A 22039-nucleotide genomic window follows, 5' to 3' on the forward strand; every position below is an offset into this window, starting at 1 on the left:
CTGCTGGGGGGGTGCGGGGACTGCTCCCTGGGGGCAGGGAAGGACCGATGAGGGTCTGTTGGTGTCTGCCTGGTCGTGCTTCAGCCTCTGATAGTGCTTGGAACAGAAAGCATACCCCTCCCCTCCTTTTTCTTTCCCCTCCCTTCTCTCGTTTTGCCACCTTCAAGCGGGGTGCAACGCGGTGTGGAGCCCAGAATGAGGTCAGCAGCAATAAAGCCCTGAGCTCATCGCTGCTGCTCACAAAGCTTTTCCATTTCTGCTGTGTAACGGTGTATGAGGCTCTAACGCTGAGCCAGGCTGCGCTGCCCGGAACAACCATTCCCCCTCCCCCCGTGCTGCAGCCGGGCTCCCTCGGTCCCCCCCGCCGGGGCTGACTCCATTCCCCCCCGCATCCCTGCGGGAGCTAAAGCCCATCCGCGCTGCCGCTGTCGGGAGCTGCAGACTCGGCGTTTTGCAGCTCTGCTCCCCCAACCGCTGCTGATAAAGCTGAAATTCACCGCGTGTACCGCCGAGCCGGGCGGGGAAGCCGGTGTCTGCCGGGCCGGATTCCTCCCCGCTCACGTTTGCCCGGCGGTGCGGGCCGGTCCTGCCCGGGGGGGAGCGGGAGGTTTTGGGGACGCCGTCCACCCGGGTGCGCGGCGCCGAGTGGGGCCGCCCCATCCAGCCGAGCTGTGCCGTCGGCGTTTGGCTGCGGGCCCCGCTGCCCGCGCCGGGGATCGGAGCCGGGAATCGCGCTTTGCACCTTCGAGGACCTCCCCACGCTGCAACCTCCAACCGCGGCCTCGCTGCTCCCGGGCTGGCAGCGGGGATGCGCGCGTTGACCTCAGCTCTGCGTGCGGCTCTCGTTTGCGGGGTGTAAAGCCACGCGTGGCACGGAGCGCCCACCGCGGCTGCTTTCATCCACGCGGGGCCAGGGGCAACCCTGAGCCCCGGGGAGGCCACGGCCCCCCACGAGAATGGGGCGGAAGCATCCGGTGGGAAAACCAGTGGATGGAGACGTGAATGGCCCTTTGGTGGCTGAGCTGCTCCAGGCATCAACCGTGAGCCGAAGGCACATGACGGTCAGATGGGTCCGCGTCCCCGTCCTGCCCGAGCTCCCAGGGGCACCGCGGTGTGCGAGAGACCGCGAGCGGCCGCAGGACGGCCCCGCGCTCAATCGCTTCTTTGACGATCCCCAGGGGGTGCATCGCGGCCCCACGTCGCAGCGGGGGCACTCGGGGATGTAGCCATGGCCGCATGTGGGCTCTGCCCCCTCGCACTGTGGGGTCCCCAGGGCGTGCAAAACCCCCGGCGCGCACGGGACCCCCAACGGGTGCAGTCCCCCGGTGCACCGGATTCCTGCAGGGTGCTGGGGATCCCCACCGTGGTGCACGGCCCCCAGACGGCACGTCCAACCCTCGGGCGTGCGGGACCCCGAGGCGTACAGAGACCCCACTGTGCGCGGTGCCCCAGCACGGCTCAGCCCCCGGCTGCCCAGGCACAGGCCGTCATGTGCGTGCCCACCCTTCTCAGGAGGAGGAGCCGAGGGAGCCAGCTTTAAATTAGGACAGAGAAAGGGCCCTTTCTTCCCCATCACTGCTGCTGAGCTCCGGATACGCCGGGCAGTGCTGGCGGGGAGAGACGGCGGGGTCCCCGCGCTGCTGCCCAGTGGGCTCCCGGATTGGGAGACCCTTCCCCAGCCTTGTGCCCAGGGCACAGCGGTGCCCACATCCCCCTGTGGCCAGGCACTGTGGGAGCACTGGTGGGGCTGATTGGGTGCTCGGGGGCTTTGCGGGCGCTGCGGTTGCGCTCGGGGCCACGGCCCCCAGCCAGGGGGTCCCCGGGGCTGAGGTCGGGGCCATGTCGACGCTGGCCCCGCTGCGCCTGCTGCGCGAGCCCTGGAACGCCAGTGAGGGCAACCAGAGCAACGCCACGGCCGGGGCCGGTGGTGCCTGGTGCCAGGGGCTGGACATCCCCAATGAGCTCTTCCTGACGCTGGGGCTGGTGAGCCTGGTGGAGAACCTGCTGGTGGTGGCCGCCATCCTCAAGAACAGGAACCTGCACTCGCCCATGTACTACTTCATCTGCTGCCTGGCCGTCTCCGACATGCTGGTGAGCGTCAGCAACCTGGCCGAGACGCTCTTCATGCTGCTGATGGAGCACGGCGTGCTGGTGATCCGCGCCAGCATCGTCCGCCACATGGACAACGTCATCGACATGCTCATCTGCAGCTCCGTCGTGTCCTCCCTCTCCTTCCTGGGGGTCATCGCCGTGGACCGCTACATCACCATCTTCTACGCCCTGCGCTACCACAGCATCATGACGCTGCAGCGCGCCGTGGTCACCATGGCCAGCGTGTGGCTGGCCAGCACCGTCTCCAGCACCGTCTTCATCACCTACTACCGCAGCAACGCCATCCTGCTCTGCCTCATCGGCTTCTTCCTCTTCATGCTGGTCCTCATGCTGGTGCTCTACATCCACATGTTCGCTCTGGCACGCCACCACGTGCGCAGCATCTCCAGCCAGCAGAAGCAGCCCACCATGTACCGCACCAGCAGCCTGAAGGGAGCCGTCACGCTCACCATCCTGCTGGGCGTCTTCTTCATCTGCTGGGGGCCCTTCTTCTTCCACCTCATCCTCATCGTCACCTGCCCCACCAACCCTTTCTGCACCTGCTTCTTCAGCTACTTCAACCTCTTCCTCATCCTCATCATCTGCAACTCAGTGGTCGATCCCCTGATCTACGCCTTCCGGAGCCAGGAGCTCCGGCGGACGCTGCGGGAGGTGGTGATGTGCTCCTGGTAGGAGCAGATGGACGGAGGGACGGATGGACAGACGGACAGAAGGGTGTCCCCTGGGTGCCCCACTGCGGCCGGGCTGGGCTGCCCGGCCTCGCGCTCCCAAATAAAGGCTCTTTGCAGTGATGTGTGCCTGGCACCGCGCGTGGCCGTGGGCGCTGGGTGTGGGGCAGCCCCGAGCACCAGGATCCGAGCGATTCCCACCGGCCCGTGCCCCACGTTCACGCGCGGACGGATCGCTGTCCGGTAGCAGCGATGAAAGCGCCGGTTCCGACACCGCCGCGATGGGGGGATGCGGCCGCCCCCGAGGGGCTGCACCGGGGGGGTGGGGGCTGCGGAGCGCGGCCAACGCGGGACAAAGGCGGCTCTGAACCTCGCCGCCTTTGTTCTACGGCGGCGCGCGCTGCGGTCCGCGGTGCTCCGGGACACCGCACCCTCCCCCGGTGCAGCCCCCCCGCACACAGCCCCCGGTGGGCGTTGGCCCCCTTTTTTTCCCCCGGGACACGAAGCGGACCGTGATCCCACCCTACGTGATGCTCGGGCGGATCCGGGGGGGGGGTTCCCATTCCCGCGCCCACACCCGAGCCCCGATGCGGGGTTCCCCACTCGCGTCCGAGCGGGCGGGTCCCCTCCCCTCCCCTCCCCTCCCCCACAATGGCTGCAGACGCCCTTCCCCCACCGCGTGTCCCCCACCCCGCGTGTCCCCGGGGACGCTCGGGCCGGGCCGGGCCGCTCAGTGCAGCGGGATCGAACCCGGCGGGAGCGAATCGGACCGGGCCGGGCCGGGCCGGGCGGGGCGGCGGCGGCGCCGGTGCCGCAGGGGCAGATGCAGCGCTGCGGCGGCGGCCGCTGATTGGCTGCGGAGCGGCGGTGACGTCAGCGCCCGGCCCGGTGCGGCGCGGGGCGGCTATAAAAGCGGTGGAGGCGGCGGAACCGCCCCCCGCGCTCCCGGTGCCGCTCCGCTCCCGGTGCCGCTCCGCTCCCGACCCGCTCCGGTCCGCCCGTACCATGAGGGAGATCGTCCATATCCAAGCGGGGCAATGCGGCAACCAGATCGGCGCCAAGGTAACGCCGGGGCGGACAAAGGTTCCCCCCCTCCCCCCCCCCTTCCAGCTAACTCCCCCCCCCCGCGCCGCCTCCGTCCCCGCCGCACCGGGAGGACAAAGGGCCCCGCCCCGCTCCTTTGTCCGCCGCCGCCCGCGGGATCCGCCGCCGCCGTTCAGCACCGCGGACAGCGCCCGCCCCGCGCTCGGGGCAGTGCCCGTGGGATGGGGCCGTCCCCCCCCCCCCCGGGATGCGGGGACCCGTTCTGCCCCCCCCCGTCCCGCACGCTGCGGGGTTCCCACCGTCCCTGGGGTGCGGTGAGGAACCAAGGTGCGGCTGCCCCCACCCCCTCCTCCCCCGGCGCTGGATTGGGGTGGTACCGGTGTGTGGGGTGGGGGGGGGGAATGGACACCCGGGGGTGCTGACCCCGTGCATCCCCCCCCACACACTTTCCCCCCTAGTTTTGGGAGGTGATCAGCGACGAGCATGGCATAGACCCCAGCGGCAACTACGTGGGCGACTCGGACCTGCAGCTGGAGCGCATCAGCGTTTATTACAATGAAGCCTCCTGTAAGCGGCACACCACCTCCCCCTCCCTCCCCCCCCTTCCGCACGGACCCCCACCGCCCCCCCTCATGTCCCCCTCTCGCAGCCGCTGTCCCTGCTGGGGCAGGGACTCGGGACAAACGCCTGCCCTCAGCCCCATGGGATACTGTGGTTTTGAAGGTGGTGGGGAGGATGTGCCCAGCCCCATGGGGATCCTACTGGGGGGGGACACAAAACCGAAGGGAGAAGGGGATGTGAGCGCACTGAGCTCTGTGGTGCATGTGCAGAGCCCCATGGGGCCCTGTGTGAGTGGGTGTGGTTTTTTTTGGGGGGGGGACATAGAATGAATGGACCAGCTCCATGGGACCCTGTAGTTTGGGGCATTGGGAAGGCTGGAAGGGGGAGGTGGAAATTGCCACTGAACGCGATGGGAACCCTTTTATTAGGAGGAGGAGGAGAGGGCAAAGTGAAAGGACTCAGCCTCAGGGGTCGCCGTGCTTTGGAGCACAGATGTGCAGTGGGGGGGTTGGGCGGTGGCCGTTCCCTCTGGCACGCGGTGCGGTCTCTCTGCAGCTCACAAGTACGTGCCTCGTGCCATCCTGGTGGATCTGGAGCCGGGCACGATGGACAGCGTCCGCTCGGGCGCCTTCGGGCACCTCTTCCGCCCCGACAACTTCATTTTCGGTAGGTGGCCGCGCCCCACACCGGGAGGGGACACCCCCGGGGCTGTCTGCAGGCAGTGCCTGGCTCCGACCCAACCCCAAACCCCGGCACCGTGCCCTCCGCCCAACGCGCCCTTTGTGTGTCCCCATCCCCAGGTCAGAGCGGGGCCGGCAACAACTGGGCCAAGGGGCACTACACAGAGGGGGCCGAGCTGGTGGACTCGGTGCTGGACGTGGTGCGGAAGGAGTGCGAGAACTGCGACTGCCTGCAGGGCTTCCAGCTCACCCACTCGCTGGGCGGGGGCACGGGCTCGGGGATGGGCACGCTGCTGATCAGCAAGGTGCGTGAGGAGTACCCCGACCGCATCATGAACACTTTCAGCGTGGTGCCGTCCCCCAAGGTGTCGGACACGGTGGTGGAGCCCTACAACGCCACGCTCTCCATCCATCAACTGGTGGAGAACACGGATGAGACGTACTGCATCGACAACGAGGCCCTGTACGACATCTGCTTCCGCACGCTCAAGTTGGCCACCCCCACCTACGGAGACCTCAACCACCTGGTGTCGGCCACCATGAGCGGCGTCACCACCTCGCTGCGCTTCCCCGGGCAGCTCAACGCCGACCTGCGCAAGCTGGCGGTCAACATGGTGCCCTTCCCCCGCCTGCACTTCTTCATGCCCGGCTTCGCCCCGCTGACAGCACGTGGCAGCCAGCAGTACCGCGCCCTCACTGTCCCTGAGCTCACCCAGCAGATGTTCGATGCCAAGAACATGATGGCGGCGTGCGACCCGCGCCACGGCCGCTACCTCACCGTGGCCACCGTCTTCCGCGGCCGCATGTCCATGAAGGAGGTGGACGAGCAGATGTTGGCCATCCAGAGCAAGAACAGCTCGTACTTCGTGGAGTGGATCCCCAACAACGTCAAGGTGGCGGTGTGCGACATCCCGCCCCGCGGCCTCAAGATGTCCTCCACCTTCATCGGCAACAGCACCGCCATCCAGGAGCTGTTCAAGCGCATCTCGGAGCAGTTCACCGCCATGTTCCGCCGCAAGGCCTTCCTGCACTGGTACACGGGCGAGGGCATGGACGAGATGGAGTTCACCGAGGCCGAGAGCAACATGAACGACCTGGTGTCCGAGTACCAGCAGTACCAGGACGCCACGGCCGAGGAGGAGGGCGAGATGTACGAGGACGACGAGGAGGAGTCGGAGGCGCAGGGCGCCAAGTGACGGCCCCGCACTCGCTGCTTCGGGGGGGGGCCCGGCCTCGCCCCTCAGTGTCTGTTCCCCTCAGCCCCACGTTAGCTCGACCCCTCCTGTGCCCCCTCCCTATGGCCTTCCCCTTCCCCTTTTTTTGTTTTTTTACTGTTTGTGTCTCATGTTTTTTTTGAATACTCAATAAATTTATGGCTGTCCGGTTACTCCTGGCTCTGGTTACTGACGTGGAGGGGGGGGGGTACGGAGGGGGTAGTGGGAAGGGGACGTAATATCCCCTTTTTTTAACCCATGGTGGAAGGGAAACTGGGGACCATGAGATCCCACTGGGGCCATACCCAAGTCCTGCTCACATAATGCTGAGTGCCACCCCATGCACTGCTGCAAAGCCCCCCAGACTGCGCTGTGCCCCCTCCCGGGTGGGCTCTGCCCCAAGCGCCCAGTACAAGCCCGGGGTTGTCCCCATACCACGTCAGGCTCTGGGGGGGGCTGAGGACACCCCCAACGCACACAGACCCTGAGTGATAGCAGACCCCCCCCCGCTCTTTTTCTGGGAACATCCCTGCTCCTTTGGCGCTGATGCAGCTCCCCTACTCCTTCTTTGGGGCTGATGGGGCCTCCGTTCCTCGGGGCGGCGGCTGCGAGACCGCGGTGCCGAGCAGACAATGGGATGCGCTGCGGGGGGGGACAACACGGGATCGATGGGAGCCCCACCCAGCGCTGCGCGCTCCGCCGACCGCCAGGGGGCGCTAGAGGGAGGGGCGAGGCGGACAGGGGGCGTGGCCTGGCGCTGTCCCCGCCCCCCGGCGGCCCCGTGCCGGTGCCGGTGCCGGTGCGGGGCGGTGCCGCGCGGTGCCGGCGCCGCGTCCCGCAGGGCGATGGCGTACGACGAGAGGCTGGCGCGGTTCCGGCAGGCGCACCTCAACCCTTTCAACAAGGGCCCGGAGCCGCCCGGTGGCGGCGGCGGTGAGGCGGGCGAGGCGGGTGAGGACGAGCCGCCGCCTCCCGGTGCTCCTCCTCCGGATGCGGCCCGGCGGCACGAACCGGGCGCGGGGGACGGGGAGGGCTCGGAGCGGCCAATGGACCTGGGCCTGGCGGAGGACCACTTCTCGCGGCCCGTGGTGAGTGAGTGGCGGCGGCGGTGGGGCCGGGGGCTGCGGTTCGTCCGGGGGCTGCGGTTCACCCTCCTCCCGTTCTCCCCCCGTTCGTCCCCGCCGTAGGGCCTGATCCTGGCGCCCGACGTGCAGCAGTTGCGCCGCGCCATCGAGGAGTGCCGCCGCGCCATCCTCGCGTTGCCCGAGCACTCGGAGCGGCAGAAGGACGCGGTGGTGCGGCTCATCCACCTCCGCCTCAAACTGCAGGAGCTGCAGGTGGGGCTGGGGGCGTCCCGGGGGAGATGTGAAGGTCGTGGGGTGAACGCTGAGGGTCACGGAGGGGGGCTCTGAAGGTGCTGAGTGGGATGAGGTTCCTCGGGAGGGGCTCTAAAGGTCCTGTGGGGAGCATTAAGGGTCCCGGGGGTGTTCTGGAGGGGGATAAGTCATGGTGAGGGGGACTGATGGTCCGGGGGGGGTTCTGAAGGTCGTGAGAGGGTCCTGAGGAGGGTCTGAGGGAGGGCCTGGGAGACCGAGGGTCCTGGGGTGGAGGATGAGGGTCTGAGAGAGTGGATCTGGGGGTCCTGGGAGAACTCTGAAGGTCATGGAGGGGACTGTGAGGGTTGTGAGGTGGTGTCCAGGGTTGGGGGGGATGGAGGGGCCAGGAGCACAGGGACAAGGGTCCTAGGGAAGGGTTCTGAGGGTCCTGGGGTTGTCCTGATGTTTTAAGGGAGGACCTTGAGGGGCTGGTGCTCTGAATGTCTTGGGAGGGAGGTGAGAGTCCTGGGAGGACTCTGAGGATCCCGAGGGCACTAGAGGGCTGCGTTGACCCCCCCACCCATAGGACCCTGATGAAGAGGAGCCCAACATCCGCGTGGTACTGGAGCACCGTTTTTACAAGGAGAAGAGCAAGAGCGTCAAACAGATGTGTGACAAGTGCAGCACCATCATCTGGGGCCTCATCCAGACCTGGTATACCTGCACAGGTGGGTCGGGGGCACTGACAACCCACCCTACAGCCCCCCACACCCCCCACAGCCCTGTGCTGACAGCCCCCTGCCCACAGGGTGCTACTATCGGTGCCACAGCAAGTGCCTGCCCCTGGTCACCAAGCCCTGCGTCAGGTCCAAGGTGAGCCACCAGGCCGAGTACCAGCTCAACATCTGCCCCGAGAGCGGGCTGGACAGCCAGGACTACCGCTGTGCCGAGTGCCGGGCCCCCATCGCCCTCCGTAAGGCACTGGGGGCTGTGGCTGGGAGGGGATCTGGGAGATCTGGCTGGGGGAAGCTGGAGGCCAGGGCTGTGGGGGGTGTTTTTGGGGTGGTGGTGCCATCGTGGGTACCAATGTGTGCTTCACTGCAGGGGGGGTGCCCAGTGAGGCGCGGCAGTGCGACTACACCGGCCTCTACTACTGCAGCAGCTGCCACTGGAACGACCTGGCCGTCATCCCCGCCCGTGCCATCCACAACTGGGACTTTGAGCCCCGCAAGGTGCCCGCAGAGCTGGTGGGGGGCACAGGGGTCTCAGGGAACGCTCACGAGGCTGTGTCCCTGGGGAGGGGTCCATGGGGACTGTGTCCCTGGCTGGAAGATGCTCTGGTTATGGGGTCCTGTGGGGTCAGGGTGGTGATGGCGGTGTGTGTGTGCAGGTGTCCCGCTGCAGCATGCGCTACCTGGCGCTGATGGTGTCACGGCCCGTGCTGAAGCTGCGGGAGATCAACCCTCTGCTCTTCAACTACGTGGAGGAGCTGGTGGAGATCCGGGTGAGTGTGGTGTGGCCACGGGTGGTGGGAGGGGGACGTGAGGCAGCGGCAGCATTAAGGACAAGCCGGGAGGGTGCCTGACCTGCAGGGCTGAGACTGACCCTGCCTCGTCCTGGCACTGTCCTCACCCAATGCCCATCCTTATCCTGTCCCATTCACACACCACACCTGTCTCATCCCATCCCCATCTCCATCCTGTCCCTGCCACCACCCTCCCCTATCTCTTTCCCCACTCCCTTCACATCCCATGCCCCCTGTGTCCCCGCAGAAGCTGCGCCAGGACATCTTGCTCATGAAGCCATACTTCATCACCTGCAAGGAGGCAATGGAGGCACGGCTGCTGCTGCAGGTCAGGCCGCGTGGCGGGCGGGGGGAGGCCCCGTGTACACGGGCACAGTGGTGACATCTGCCTGCCTGTGCAGCTGCAGGACCGGCAGCACTTTGTAGAGAACGACGAGATGTACTCACTGCAGGACCTCATTGACATCGAGGCCGGGCGCCTGAGCTGCTCCCTGACTGAGATCCACACCCTCTTCGCCAAGCACATCAAGCTGGACTGCGAGGTGAGTGGGGCGGTGCCACAGAGCAGCCCGGGCTGCGACCTGCAGGGCTGGGACCATGCAGGGGGCACTGGTGGAGGCCTGGCTGGGGGGCCCTTGCTCGCGGGTACCAGGAGCCCCTCTGTTTTTTCTCGTCCCAGCGCTGCCAGGCAAAAGGTTTCGTGTGTGAGCTTTGCAAGAAGGGCGACGTGCTTTTCCCCTTTGACAGCCACACCTCGGTGTGCACCGACTGCTCCGCCGTCTTCCACAGGTATGGTGAGTGCGTTGTGTGGAGCCACCTGCATCCCTCTGGGTGCTGCAGGGGGAGGGATGGGTGGCTCTGGGGCCTGTGTGCTTCCCAACACATCCCTTCCCCACAGGGACTGCTACTACGACAACTCCACCACGTGCCCCAGGTGTGCCCGGCTGAGCCTGCGCAAGCAGTCCCTCTTCCAGGACTCTGTGGCTGAGACAGAGCCCTAAGTGAGGGCCCAGCTGCACGGCCCCACGGCCCTGTGCTGCACAAACGGCTGTGGAGGCTGTCCTGCAAACTTCAGTTCTGCCACTCACGTGGGGCCAGGACTTGTGCTGGGTGGGAATCACTTTGCCACCTGCAGCTGTGTTGTGTGGGTGAGCACGCTGGCAGAGCCGGAGGAACGGGCTCTGCTGGGAAGGGCGAGGGTGCCTGGATGGGGCTGAGGCTGCCCTGAATTTCCCTTGGTTTCCACGTGCTCCTGAAGGGCTGGGCATGGTGTTGGGGAGAGAACTGGGGGGGTCCTGTCCTGGTAGGGCTGCTGACAGCCACTGCATGTGGCTATGCCCTACGTGAACGCTACCTGGTTGGATGCTGCTAGTCTGGGGGGAGGCATCTCCCTCCTCTGCATTATGGGACACATGAATACACTGAAGGCTGGGGCTGAGGGACTGTGGGGGGGGGGATTAAGGGCACTGCTGGCGTGTGACACTACGGCAGGGGTGGGGCACACCACTGCCTCCTCTGCTTTTGCAATCGCACACTGCTGCTCGCGGAGCCCCTACTGCACATCCTGTCCCCCAGCACCACTCCTGCAACACTTGCCCGGTCTGTCGCAGCTGCGTCGCCTCTTTGCACAGCGCCGCAGTCGCACATCTGCCCTGGGGCTGCTCCTGGCAGCGTGGGGGGCAATGGCTGGGGTGCAGGGCTGAGGGAGCTTTGGTGGGCACTGTGGAAGCCATGGGATGGGCCCCCGTGGATTGGACCTGGCTCTGCCCCCGTGCCAGCTCCCCCCCATCCCTCCTAGCCTGCCCTATGCTCCTGCAGAGGCTCCCCGCGTCCCCCTCCCTGAAGCCTGCTGCTCCTGGCAGCCCCCACCCCATCCAGGGGTTGCATACCCCCTTCCCTGCAGCGACAGACACAGGGCAGAGCAGCGGCCGTGGGTCGGTTGGTTTTACCAGTACACACAACTGCTACATGGCGGTGGGCGGTACAGCGCAGGCACTGCACGGCTCCTGGTCCTACCACGGTGGGAAGGAGGTGGGGGCCGGGCAGCGCAGCCCCCATTGTGCTACAGGGCCAAGGGGGCCTATTCCCCTCCCCACCGAGCCACCTTTGGCATCGCTTGGTACCCATGGTCTGAAGCTGCCACCCCGCAGCACCCGGTCGTGCCACCTGTCCCACAGCGAGTCCTTTGTCCCGCACGGCTTTTCCTGGGGGCAGGGAGTGGGGAACGTGGTCAGAAAGCCGTCCCTGTGCATCCCCATGTCTGTCCCCGCCAGCCAGGGCAGCTCCTACTCCTGCTGCGGCTGCTCCACTGCCAGGAAGGTGTCCAGGGTGCCCGGCTGCAGCTCAGAATCGCTGAGGTGCTTCTTCTCCCGGCCATGCTCACGCGCACGGGTCCAGGAGGGTGAGCGCAGGTACCCTGCCCGTGGCATAGCCTGCGGGTGCAGCCCTGCGGGGACAGTCTGCTCAGCCCTTGCCCCCTGGCCACGGCAGCTGGGATGGGTGCAGGCAGACGTTCACTCACCACTAGACGACTCGCCGGCCACGTTCTCCTCATCGGAATCAGCAAAGACCTCAGCCAGCTCCTGGTCCGACATGTCGGTCAGCTCCGTGAGGTCCAGCAGGTCAAAGTGCACCTCCAGCGAGGACACGCTGCTCAGCGGCTCTGTGGGCAGCGGGACTGCGGGTGGGCAGCTGCCAGGCAGGGCCCCTGGTGCTGACGTGGGGGCCCTGGTGTGATTTGAGAGGGCTGGGCGAGGAGCCAGGGAGGGACAAAGGGTTTGGGGTGGGCAGGGGCCACACGGGCAAGTGGGGACATGGGAAAGAAGGGGGTGTGCAGGGGTCGCACTCACGTCTCCGCTCGGTGACCTGCAGCAGGCTGGCCGTGGGGATGGGGATGCCACCCTGCTCCTCTGTGGGGGCACCGATGGTCTCCTCAGCTGTCCCAGGGATGGGGGTCCCTGCTGTTCGCTCTGGGGCCAGTGCCTCTTTGCCCAGCTCTGCAGAACCAGCACCTGCTAGGTCAGTGCAGGGCTGGGGCAGTGAAGGCAGCTCTCTCCTGTGGCCCTGATGCCACCACGCTGAATGCCTGGGGCTACCTGGAGGAGGGGACAGCAGGTCCCCAGCCCTGTGCCCCCTGCAGGACAGGCGGTGCTTCCTGGGGCGGCTGCCGTGGGCCCCACCAGCCCCGTTCCCCGCAGCCGGCAGCCTCCCCCCCCCCCCTCCGCCCCTCACAGCCCCTTTGTGTCGGCGAGACAAAAGCACAGCCTGTTCAGAGGCCGGAGCCCAGACAAGGGGCGTTTTGTCTCCTGGGAAGAGCTGGCGGGGCTGGGCAAAGGCAGTACGATCCGTGCCTGGGAAGCCCCTCTTCAGGGACAGCCAGGGCCGGGCTGGGCTGGCACCATGCAGGGCCAAGAGACCTTATGTGTGTGGGGGAAAGGGGGGGCAGCACGGGGCACTGTGGCCCCTGGTCTGCTTGGTGTCGTGGCTGGGCCCAGTAGTGCCACCAGTTTATGGCTGGGAGAGATGGTATGGAGACAGGCTCACTGGGGACAGGACATTGCCTCCTTCCCCCAGGCAGGTGGCACTGTGGTGGGCAGGGGACAGAAGTCCCCCTGCCCAAAGGAGCCAGCAGAGGGAAATTACAATGGCATTTGAAAAGGAAGCAGCACAATGCCCACACAACTGTCCCAACACCGTGTCCCAACCCTGCAAGGTAGGACAGGACACCCATCGCTACCACCATGTCCCCTCCATCTGGGAAACCAGATCCCCACCCTGCTCCTTGGCCAGGAAGAACCATGCACGTTCCCTTCCCCAGCCTCATCCCCAGGGTGGGTAACCACCATCCAGAGCATGTCCTTCCCCTGCCATCATCCCATCCCCACACCCCCGGCGGAGCCCCCACCCACCGGGGCGCTGGTCCCTGCCGCAGCAATCCCCTCCGGCCCCCGTCTGCATGTCGTCTCCGTGCCGCTCCGCTCGGGCTCACCGGCTGCCTCCTGGCGAGGAGCAGGGCCAGCATCAGGGCTCAGTGCACTGCTGACTCACATCAACCGCAGAGTGAGACAGCATCGGGCTCTGGTCACCCCAATGGGGGGCTCCGGTCACCTCACCAGGGTCCCCAACCCACCTCAAGGACCTGGTGAGGTGGGAGGGCATGGCCGGGACTGTCACGGTGGCACAGCCGTGCACAGGGCACACGGAGGAGGGATGGGTGTGTGCAGGAGATGCACGATGCCACCCGAACACCGCCACGACACTACGAACCCCCGGGTGCAGCATCACGGCCACCGCCAGTGTCCCCAAGTGTCACACCGCTGCCTGCAGGCAGGTGGCAGCCCCATATCTCTGACTCCCTGGGGCACATCTTAGTCCCCCCCAACCCCGGCTGAACCGCTCAGAGGGTAGGGGGGGGGAGCTTGAGAAAGGGCAGGAGGGTGAGATGTGTCCCGCTCCATGTCCCCATCTCGCAGCCACCTTCATGCTCCCGTTGTGCATGTATGCACCCCCCCTTGGACACACCCCCTGCACACGCACGCACACACACACACACACACACACACACCCCTTACACACCTACCCCCCTCCCAGGAAATTCCCCCGTGCCCTGCCCGACCCGACCCGATACCGCGGTGATGGACTCCCCCCACCCCACTCCAGCCCTCCCCATCCCCGCTTACCTGCGGTACCGCCCGCTCCCGGAGCCTCCATGGGCCGGCCCGGTGCCGGTGCCGGTGCCGGTGCCGGTGCCGGTGCCGGTGCCGGTGCCGGTGCTGGGCGGGGCGGGGTGGGCCCGGTGCCAGCCCGCAGCCCGCACGCTCCTGCCCGCCGCGGCGGGGGTGGGGCCGGGGGCGGGCCGGGGGCGGAGGCCGGAGCTGGGGGGGGCTCAGGGGGGCTCAGCAGGGTGGGAAGTATCGGGGGTGCGGAGGGGGCCGCGGTGCAGATAGGTGCCGGGATGTGGGGAGATCCGCATACGGCGGTCTGGGGATGCAGAGAGGCCCTCGGGGATGCATCAGGGCCGCGGGACGCAGAGGGACCCCGCGGTGTGAGGGCAGGAGTTACAGCGGGGTCTACCGCTGCCGCCACAGCCTGGGGCAGGCCTCGCCGGCGCTGCGGCCCCTCGAGAGCTCCCGGTGGGGGTAACGCGGGACAGCAGGGACCGACAGGCGACGGAGCGGGGCTGCGGGGCTGCGGACCCGCCCGGAACCCCGGGCCCGGAGGAAGGCCGGGCCGGAGCAGGCCCCGCCGCTCGTTGCTAAGGCCGGGCCCCGCGTTGCTAGGGGGCGAGTCCACGCTCCTCTCAACTCTCGCGAGATTTGCCCGCGCGTTTCCTGGGAGACCGCGGAGCGGCCGCCGCCGCCGCCATGGTGAGGGGCCGGGCCTGGTAGGGCCGCGGGGGCTCCGGGGTTGAGCCTGGCGGCCAGAGGGGCACGGAGCCGGGCTTGGGGGCTCTGAGAACCAGGGCTGGCTCGGGCGGAGCAATGGGAGCGATGCCCGAGCCCGGGAGAACCCGTGATTCAATGCTGAGGGAAGCGTTGGCCGTGCCGTGCCTGGGCCTTCCCCCTGTGCCCTGGGGAGGGGTTCTGGTCCTGGGCAGAGTATAGCACCCCCTTCACCCCGCCATGGCAGCAGGTACGCTGTGTGGTCGGCCTATGGGCACTGTGCAGCACAGCTTCCACTCAGGTGCTCACAACTCACGTGTTTTCTTCTCTTTCTGCAGGCACCCAAAAAGCAAGCACAAAAAAAGGGAAAAGCGGGCAAAGCCCCGGCAGTGGTGGACGCTGTGTCCCTGGCACAGATGAGTAAGGAGCAGGTGAGTTCTTCCCTTGCACCGCAGTGCCTGGCCTAGGCCCCAGGGATGACAGGTGGCAGCAGGCTGTGGAGGACAGCAGACGGTGTTGATTTCATTCCTGACATCAGGGCTGGGTATGTGGCCCCACAAAGAGTCCTCAGCTCTTTTCCTGGACAGAGCGGCCACCTCATCCTGTCCTTGCTTCTGCTGTCCTGTGTCACTCCTGCCTCGTGCCCTCATTCGTTTCCCCTCACCCCATAACACTGGCGTCCTGTTCTCTTGTGCTGATCTCTTGCTAAGTGTGGAAACGTTCTGGAAAAGGTACCTCTGGCGAGAATATTATTTGAGAAGTGCTTTATGTTTTGTGTTGTTTCCTCTAGAAAGTAAGCTGACCAATTCTACTAGGATCAGTGTTTCTCTGTATTTTCTCCCTCTGTCTGGCTGTTCTCCCATGTAACTGGAGCTCCTCTGCCTTTCTGGTATGAGCAGTTTCTTCTCTGCAGGCTATTTGTGCTGAAGCTCAACCCTCTGATCTCTCAGACTACAAAGTTCTGTGCTTTGCAGCCTGCTGAACTCTCAGCACATCCCAAATCGTGCTGTTTTGAGGGTGGGAAGCTCTCTCAGGGACAGTGAGGGCAGGAAGAGGCCATAGCTGCCCAGCATGGGCCTTCTGCCCTGGATGTCTTATAAACATGGGAGGAGATGGCACTGTTCTGGGACACCTTGCTCTGCAGATAAGATCTTGCATCTCTCAGCGTTCTTTAGCATCTAAGAACGTGAGACAGAATGCCTGAGCCCTGTCTGCTTATGATGGAAAGATATCTCCTCACTCCTTTTCAGGGCTCATTTGTCAAGCCCTGAGCACTCCCCTCCTTCTGTTCTCCGTTTTCTGTCCCAATAAAGGCTACCGTGTCCTGCAGACTCACAGCAGAGATCACCACTGATATCTCCAGGGCATGCTTTTCAAGAGAGCTGTCTGTCCCTTCTCCCCCTACTTCTCCCTTCCTCTTTGCTTTGCAGCTGCTGGAGCACATCACACGGCTCCGGAAGGAGATGGACCGGGAACGGGAAGAGCGCAACTACTTCCAGCTGGAGCGTGACAAGATTCACACCTTCTGGGAGGTCACCCGACAGCAGCTGGAGGAGAAGAGAACAGAGCTGCGTCGCAAGGACCGGGAGATGGAAGAGGCAGAGGAGCGGCATCAAGTGGAGATCAAGGTGGGAGAGTGAGGTGTGTGGGCCTTCCCCTTCTCTTGTGCCCTGGGAGAGAGACAGCAGGTCTGAGGAGGTGAGGGAAGGGGACAGAGAGTGAGAAGCTGGGCTGGATGCAAGCCAGGAGCATCTCAGTTCATTCCCAACTTCAGGTGTTTTCCTGCTGGCTCCTGCTGGTGCCTCTCACTTGGTCTCTGGCTTGTTTTCAGGTTTACAAACAGAAGGTCAAGCACTTGTTGTGTGAACACCAGGAAAACCTCACCGAGCTGAAAGTAGCAGGCACCCTGTCCATGAAACAGGCCCAGAAGGATCACTGGGCTCAGGAGACAGAGATGCGCAAAGACGTGCACTCCTTGAAAGTGGAGCTGAAGGAGCAAGAGCTGGCCAATGAGGCGGTGGTGAAAAACCTGCGCCTGGTAGGTGTCTGTCAGGGTAGCAGGGGCTGGATCTGCACACAAACTGCCAGTGCTGCAGAGGGAAGTGGTGGGTCCCTGGTGTGCAAGCAGGAGACTGCGTCCTCTGCTGTCTTGGCAAGGTGGGAATGGGAAACCCACAGATATCAGTGTCAGATGTACTTCAGAAGCACTGGAAGGTGTGCAGGAACGGAGGGGATGGGTTCCTGAGGCAACTTCTGTGAAAACCCTCCTGCAGGAAGGAGTCAGCCGCATGGCTCAAAGCCACAAGGACAGCTGGAGGTCCTAATACACCACTGCTGGCTCAGATAATAGGTTCACGCTGTGGTGGCCTTTCCCAGGGAGCAGGAAAGGCTCCCACGGGATGTGGCTGACCACGAGTTTTATCTGCTTGCTGGGGCAGCACCTGCCTGCTGGACTCCTGCCCTGAGGCTGGGCGTGGCCTGTGTGAAGGTCAGGGACTGGAGAATGAGAGCCCCTAGCCTGCTCTGTGTAGTGATGCAGTGACCTCAGGATTGAGTTGTCTGCCTCCAACATGAAACTTCTCCCTAACAGAAACAAGAGGAGGAGATCACACGGCTGTGCAATGACTTCGAGAGACAAGTGAAAGGTCAGGATGTGCTCAAAGCCCATGTTTGTGCGCTGAGGAATACTCCTTGGAGCTCCTCTGTGCTGTTATCCTCCCTGGAGCAGAAAGAGGCCACTTTCCCCCTCCGACCCTGCCCCAATTCTTGCTCTCTGTGCTCACAGCTGCTGGGCTCCATGGCTAACAGTGCTGTACAAGCTGAACTCTCAGCCTGGCTTGAATGTGCTGTGAAAATGGAGCCTGAATGGGTGTCTGTTGTGTGAGTTGCTGGGTGGAGGCAGGGCTCTCGCTGCTGCCAGTGCATACTGCTGAGCACAGCTGCCTGGCTGTGTTGCTGGAGGAGTCCTTGCAGATCTAGGTCCTGGCTCCAGTGCCCTCCTCAGGGGATGCACCAGGTTCTCACGGGCTGCCTTGGAGCATTTCCATGCCCTGTTTCCAGGATGCTATTTCTGGGCTCTGCTCTCCGTGGTCCCAGCATAACTGTTCCGTGTGCTGGTGGCAGCTGCTGTGGGGCTGTTAATGAGCATCTTGTCCTCAAACGATGCTGCAGTGGGACGTGCAGGGTTGGTGCTTGCTAGCAGAGCCCAGGTGCATAGGCACAGGTCCTGTGGGAGGGTCTCACTCAGCCCCCTGTGCGCTTCCCCAGAGATGGAGGCCAAGTACAGCAAGAAGATGCAAACGCTGCGGGATGAGCTCAACTTGCGCCGGAAGACTGAGATCCATGAAGTTGAGGAGAGGAAGAACAACCATATCAACGAGCTGATGAAGAGCCACGAGAAGGCCTTCCTTGACTTCAAGAACTACCACAACGATGTCACCTTCCAAAACCTGTCACTCATCAACTTGCTGAAGGTACTGCCTGCCTGCTCTCTGACCCCACTGCTGCAGCCCTGTCGTGTAGTGTCACCAGGGAACTGGTCCAGTAACTGGATCCAGATCTGGATGGTTCCCTGGTGGAAGTACTGGTGTTACTGCTTTCCTGGGAGCTGTACATCGTTACATGAGCAAAGTTCTTGTGCACAGGGAGATGCGACTTGCTGGGCTAGCACTGGGAGGAGGGTGTCCTGATCTGGGAAGCTGTGAGGAACTGGGGAGACCCTGCCTCAAGGAGCTAGCTCTTGTGTTCCCAAGAACAGGAGCAGGTGGAAGAGATGAAGAAGAGAGAGACTCGCTTGGAAAAGGAGAAGACAGAAGTCCTGCTCCAGAACAAGCAACTGAAGGATCCCCTGCAGCAGGCCCAGGAGCAGGTGTTAGAGCTGCAGAAGAAGTTGGTCCACTACAATAAGGACAAGGAGGCTCTGCTGGTGAGTTGCCAGCCCTGCTGAGCCCTTTTCTATCCTTCTCTGAGTCACCGCGGCTGTTTCCTGGCATCGCTCAGCAGTGACCTCTGCTGCCCGGCTGAGAGCTCTTGGCCAGGCTGCTGAGCAAATGCCCTCGAGTCCCATTCAGCTTAGTTGGGTGTGTGTAAGATCTCAGGTGGGACTCCAGGACTCTGGCAGCAAGAATGAAGAGCAGCCCCTGCTGCAGAGAGGGAAGGGTGTTGGTGTGGCTGTAGCTTGTGTTTTCTCAACCCCTTGTCTTCTGGTCGCTCTCCCCCTTGCCAGAACACAGAACACTCATCCTCCAGGGAAGTCCATGCTCTCGTAACTGTTGCTTCCTACTTGCAGAACACAAAAGCCCATCTGAAAGTCACCCAGAAGGAACTGAAAGACCTTCAGTGGGAACATGAAGTGCTGGAGCAGCGGTTCAGTAAGGTGAGAACTGCAGGTGGGTCTGGCCATCCTGTTTCCCTCTCCAAACCCAATCCCCGTGCAGAGGTTTAGGCACCAGGACTTAGCAGAGGCTGCCTGTGCTGTGCTGAGCTGAAAGCTTTCCAGATCTAATCCAGAGCGGCGTGTTAGCTGCTGCTTCCAACAAAGCTTATCACAGTTTTGGCGTCTCCCATGCTCAGCAGACAGGCTCAGCCTTGTACTTCACTGAGCAGTCATGCGTGTGCTGATGGTCCCCTCCTGGCCTGCTGGTGGGAGGCTGTGGCACTGGGTCAGGAGTGGAGCTGTGTGCTACAGCAGGGAGAGACAAGGACAGTCTTTCCCTCATTTTGCCAGCCTGTGGATGTCACTTCCTTGCTTGTCATGCAGCCTCTTCAAGGAGTATTCTGTTGACTGAGTTCTCCCAGTCTGAGCCTCTCCCTTGCAGCTAACCCAGATAAATTTACTGAGGCAGAACAGAGCTCATTTGCAATTCGTAGAAATCCCCAGGAATATGATCACTGATCTGAGGCCTCGTTAACAATCCATCATTAAGGCAGCAACATATTCAGTGCAGACAGAAATACGCTTTGGAGGAGAGATTCTAATTAGGACACTTATTAACTAGCTGTAAGCCAGGGACTTGTGCCAGCTGCAAGGAGGGGAGGGGAGACCCCTGCGTGCTGGGGCCCCTCCGTGGTCTAAAACAGTGCCTTGGGGCACAAAGGAGCACGGAGTCAGGGCCAGGTGGAGTGAAGTATGGTGTCTGCTGCTGTGGGGTGACAGTGAATGCCTATTTGCTCCCTTTGGAGCCCAGGAAGTGGGGGGGCTTGCAAGCTGAGATGTCCCAAGGGCTCCTGAGCATGGTGTGAAGCTGTGCCATGTTTTGGAGCAGGTGCAGGCAGAGCGAGATGAGCTCTACCAGAAGTTCACCAAAGCCATTAATGAGGTGCAGCAGAAGACTGGGTTCAAGAACCTGCTCCTGGAACGCAAGCTGAAAGGGCTCCTGGACGTCCTGGAGAAAAAGGAGGTGGAGCTCAGCGAGGTCTTCGCAGCCTCCAGCCTCGACCCAAGCGCTCTTTCCTTTGTCTCTCGCAAGCTGGAGGTACTGTGCACTGCTGCAGGGCCCCGTGGAAGCTGCCCTTTTCTCCTCTTGAGGGGCAGAGGCTGCTCTGGCAGCTGCTCTGGGGCAAACACAGACTTTGGAGATGTGAATGTGGCCAGCATCAGGGCAGAGCCTGGCCATGAGGCAGGAAACAGTCTCTGTCTTCCCTGCACTGTTGAGTACCTGCCTGTATGGCCAGTCCCTAGTCCCAGAATGCTGCAGAAAGAGCCTCAGTGTGCTCTGCTGTTGGCTGCACCACGAAGAGAGCCAGGCTGGGACTGTTGTGTCAGTTGTTCCCAGCACACCCATGACTGTGCAGCGCCGCAGGGCACTCCGGCTCTCCCTCGAGAGAGTGTGGGTGTTTGGCACTGATCTCTCTCTCAGGTGGAGTCTGTTTCAAGGAGAATGGCCCCAGGCTGAGCAGTGCTGAGCAGTCCCTGTGCTGACAGGTGCCATGTGCCATCTGGATGTGCTGCCAAGTAGTGGGCTGCCTGCAGGGCCTGTCTCAGCGACCACCCTGGGCACTCCGTGTGCAGAGAGCCACCGCTGGTGAACCTCAGCCGTGCCCCTCTCCTGGCCTTGCTGGCTGCAGAGGCAGCACAGACAGGTTCCCAGCAGCTCTGCAATGTCTGGCATGCTAAAAATACATATGCAGAGAGCCTTGGTGCGGTGTGGCAGCTCAAAGACCCACATTCCTAGAGCATGCAGCACCAGTAACTGGAGAAGCAGCATTTGCTTCACATTAGCTTGAGACAAAAGGGATGCAGGTTCCCTGCTCAGCTCAGCCACTGCTTCCCTGGTGTCCTAGTGCTTGTACTGCTCCATTCCTGGTCCCCCTCAGTGGTGGGTGACAGTGATGCTCGTGGGCTCCCCCTTGGCAGGAAGCTCTGGGGATGAACCCAGCAGCACCCCCAGGCTTTCAGTCTGTGTGACAAGACGGTGAATTTGTCACCTACAAAGCAGGTGCCACAGCAGCAGATTAGGGAACACATTCCTGGGAAGGCGTCGAGGCGTCGTGCTCTCCCACAGCTGCTGGGGTCCCCGAATTCCTGTGCTCAGCTGCCTCCAGCCACCGGCGTCATCCTGGGGAGGCTCTCCCTGTCATTGTCAGTGCGGTGGTGGCAGGGAGGTGCTGCGGGAGCAGGTGCTGTCATCCATCCCCCCTGCAGCGAGGCAGGTGATGCTGATGGTGGGGCTCTGCTGGCATTCCTGCTCGTGCTTTGGGAGGTCCCTGTGCCTTGCCTCTGCCTGGGGCTGGCTGTCCCTGGCAGCACTGGCTCCAGGGTGGTGACTCTGCCCGGCTGTGTCCAAGTGCTCTCTGCTTGGTGTGCTGTGCCACGTGCTCTGGCCTGCAGTGTGGCCCCAAGGCTGATGTGCCCTTGGTGCCAGCAACCCAAGTCTAACACAGCTGTCTCTGCTTGCAGGATGTGCTCAGTTCCAAGAATGCCACCATTGAGAACCTGCAGTACCAGCTGGCCCAAGCCTGCAAGGTGAGGAAGGAGCTGGGTCGTGCTGTGGTCCTTGGGCTGGGGGAGCAGAAGTGGGACCCTTCCCTCCATGCCTTGCAGACCTCTGTGTTGTGCCCTGGTATGCTGGCCCAGACATCAGTTTTCCCCATTCCCTTGTTTCTCTGTGAAACAAGGTCTGTTGAGGTGCCCCCAGCATTCAGGAGGCTGCAGGGTACCCCGTGCCCTGGCAGGGAGGGGCTGGGCCAGGTTTCAGGGTGGCAGCCCAGAACATGAAGCATTTCTCTTCCAGGCACACAACGACATGCTGCAGACAATGAAGGAAAAGCTGATGTCCTTTGGGATCCCTCTGGACAACCTGGGCTTCAAGCCCCTGGAGAGCCCGGTGGTGGGGCAGGCAGTGGGGCAGGGCCCTGCAGGACTTGTGGCAGTGCCCACGTGACACCGTGCAGCACCTAAGGGTGCTCCTGGGGCCGGGAGCAGGGCTGTGCCTGCCTCGTGCTCCCAGCATCCAACCCGAAGGAAAGTGAAGTTTTTGAGGCTGATGGTGCTGTTTGAGTCCTTTAATGCTATCACCGTCGTGTTCTTTGCCCCCCTC

At 63.5% G+C, this 22039-nt stretch overlaps 4 protein-coding genes across 10 annotated transcripts; 3 read left to right on the plus strand and 1 right to left on the minus strand.

Annotated features, from left to right (window-relative positions):
* Window positions 1-1839: 1839 nt before the first annotated feature.
* On the plus strand, window positions 1840-6452 carry TUBB3 (tubulin beta 3 class III). Its single transcript, XM_065745318.1, has 5 exons — window positions 1840-2780; window positions 3515-3842; window positions 4283-4391; window positions 4941-5051; window positions 5186-6452. Exons 1-5 carry the CDS (start codon window positions 1840-1842, stop codon window positions 6259-6261), a joined length of 2565 nt encoding a protein of 854 aa, XP_065601390.1. The 3' UTR covers window positions 6262-6452.
* Window positions 6453-7071: 619 nt separating this feature from the next.
* DEF8 (differentially expressed in FDCP 8 homolog) lies at window positions 7072-10729 on the plus strand. 2 transcript variants are annotated; one of them, XM_065745337.1, is made up of 10 exons: window positions 7072-7367; window positions 7467-7616; window positions 8182-8323; window positions 8404-8568; window positions 8700-8827; window positions 8986-9099; window positions 9368-9448; window positions 9522-9662; window positions 9800-9914; window positions 10019-10729. In XM_065745337.1, exons 1-10 carry the CDS (start codon window positions 7125-7127, stop codon window positions 10066-10068), a joined length of 1329 nt encoding a protein of 442 aa, XP_065601409.1. In that variant the 5' UTR covers window positions 7072-7124; the 3' UTR covers window positions 10069-10729. The 2 variants fall into 2 exon arrangements, with proteins under 2 accessions (XP_065601409.1, XP_065601408.1); XM_065745336.1 differs by having other exon boundaries at window positions 9800-9909.
* Window positions 10730-11050: 321 nt separating this feature from the next.
* DBNDD1 (dysbindin domain containing 1) lies at window positions 11051-13863 on the minus strand. Its single transcript, XM_065745341.1, has 5 exons — window positions 13800-13863; window positions 13029-13118; window positions 11970-12116; window positions 11642-11782; window positions 11051-11566 (listed from the first exon to the last, which is right to left on the minus strand). Exons 2-5 carry the CDS (start codon window positions 13075-13077, stop codon window positions 11406-11408), a joined length of 498 nt encoding a protein of 165 aa, XP_065601413.1. The 5' UTR covers window positions 13078-13118; window positions 13800-13863; the 3' UTR covers window positions 11051-11405.
* On the plus strand, window positions 12429-22029 carry GAS8 (growth arrest specific 8). Of its 6 annotated transcripts, none has more exons than XM_065745329.1 (11): window positions 12430-12832; window positions 14840-14932; window positions 15932-16129; window positions 16333-16539; window positions 17092-17146; window positions 17769-17974; window positions 18238-18426; window positions 18727-18876; window positions 19766-19975; window positions 21400-21465; window positions 21734-22029. In XM_065745329.1, exons 1-11 carry the CDS (start codon window positions 12764-12766, stop codon window positions 21881-21883), a joined length of 1593 nt encoding a protein of 530 aa, XP_065601401.1. In that variant the 5' UTR covers window positions 12430-12763; the 3' UTR covers window positions 21884-22029. The 6 variants fall into 6 exon arrangements, with proteins under 6 accessions (XP_065601407.1, XP_065601401.1, XP_065601403.1 ...); XM_065745331.1 differs by having other exon boundaries at window positions 12431-12832; window positions 18790-18876; window positions 21734-22027; XM_065745330.1 differs by having other exon boundaries at window positions 12431-12832; window positions 18259-18426; window positions 21734-22027.
* Window positions 22030-22039: the final 10 nt, after the last annotated feature.

This window comes from Cyrtonyx montezumae, unplaced genomic scaffold, assembly GCF_038088225.1.
Source record: "Cyrtonyx montezumae isolate F1298 unplaced genomic scaffold, pur_monq_1.0 scaffold_35, whole genome shotgun sequence".
NCBI classification, from domain to species: domain Eukaryota; kingdom Metazoa; phylum Chordata; class Aves; order Galliformes; family Odontophoridae; genus Cyrtonyx; species Cyrtonyx montezumae.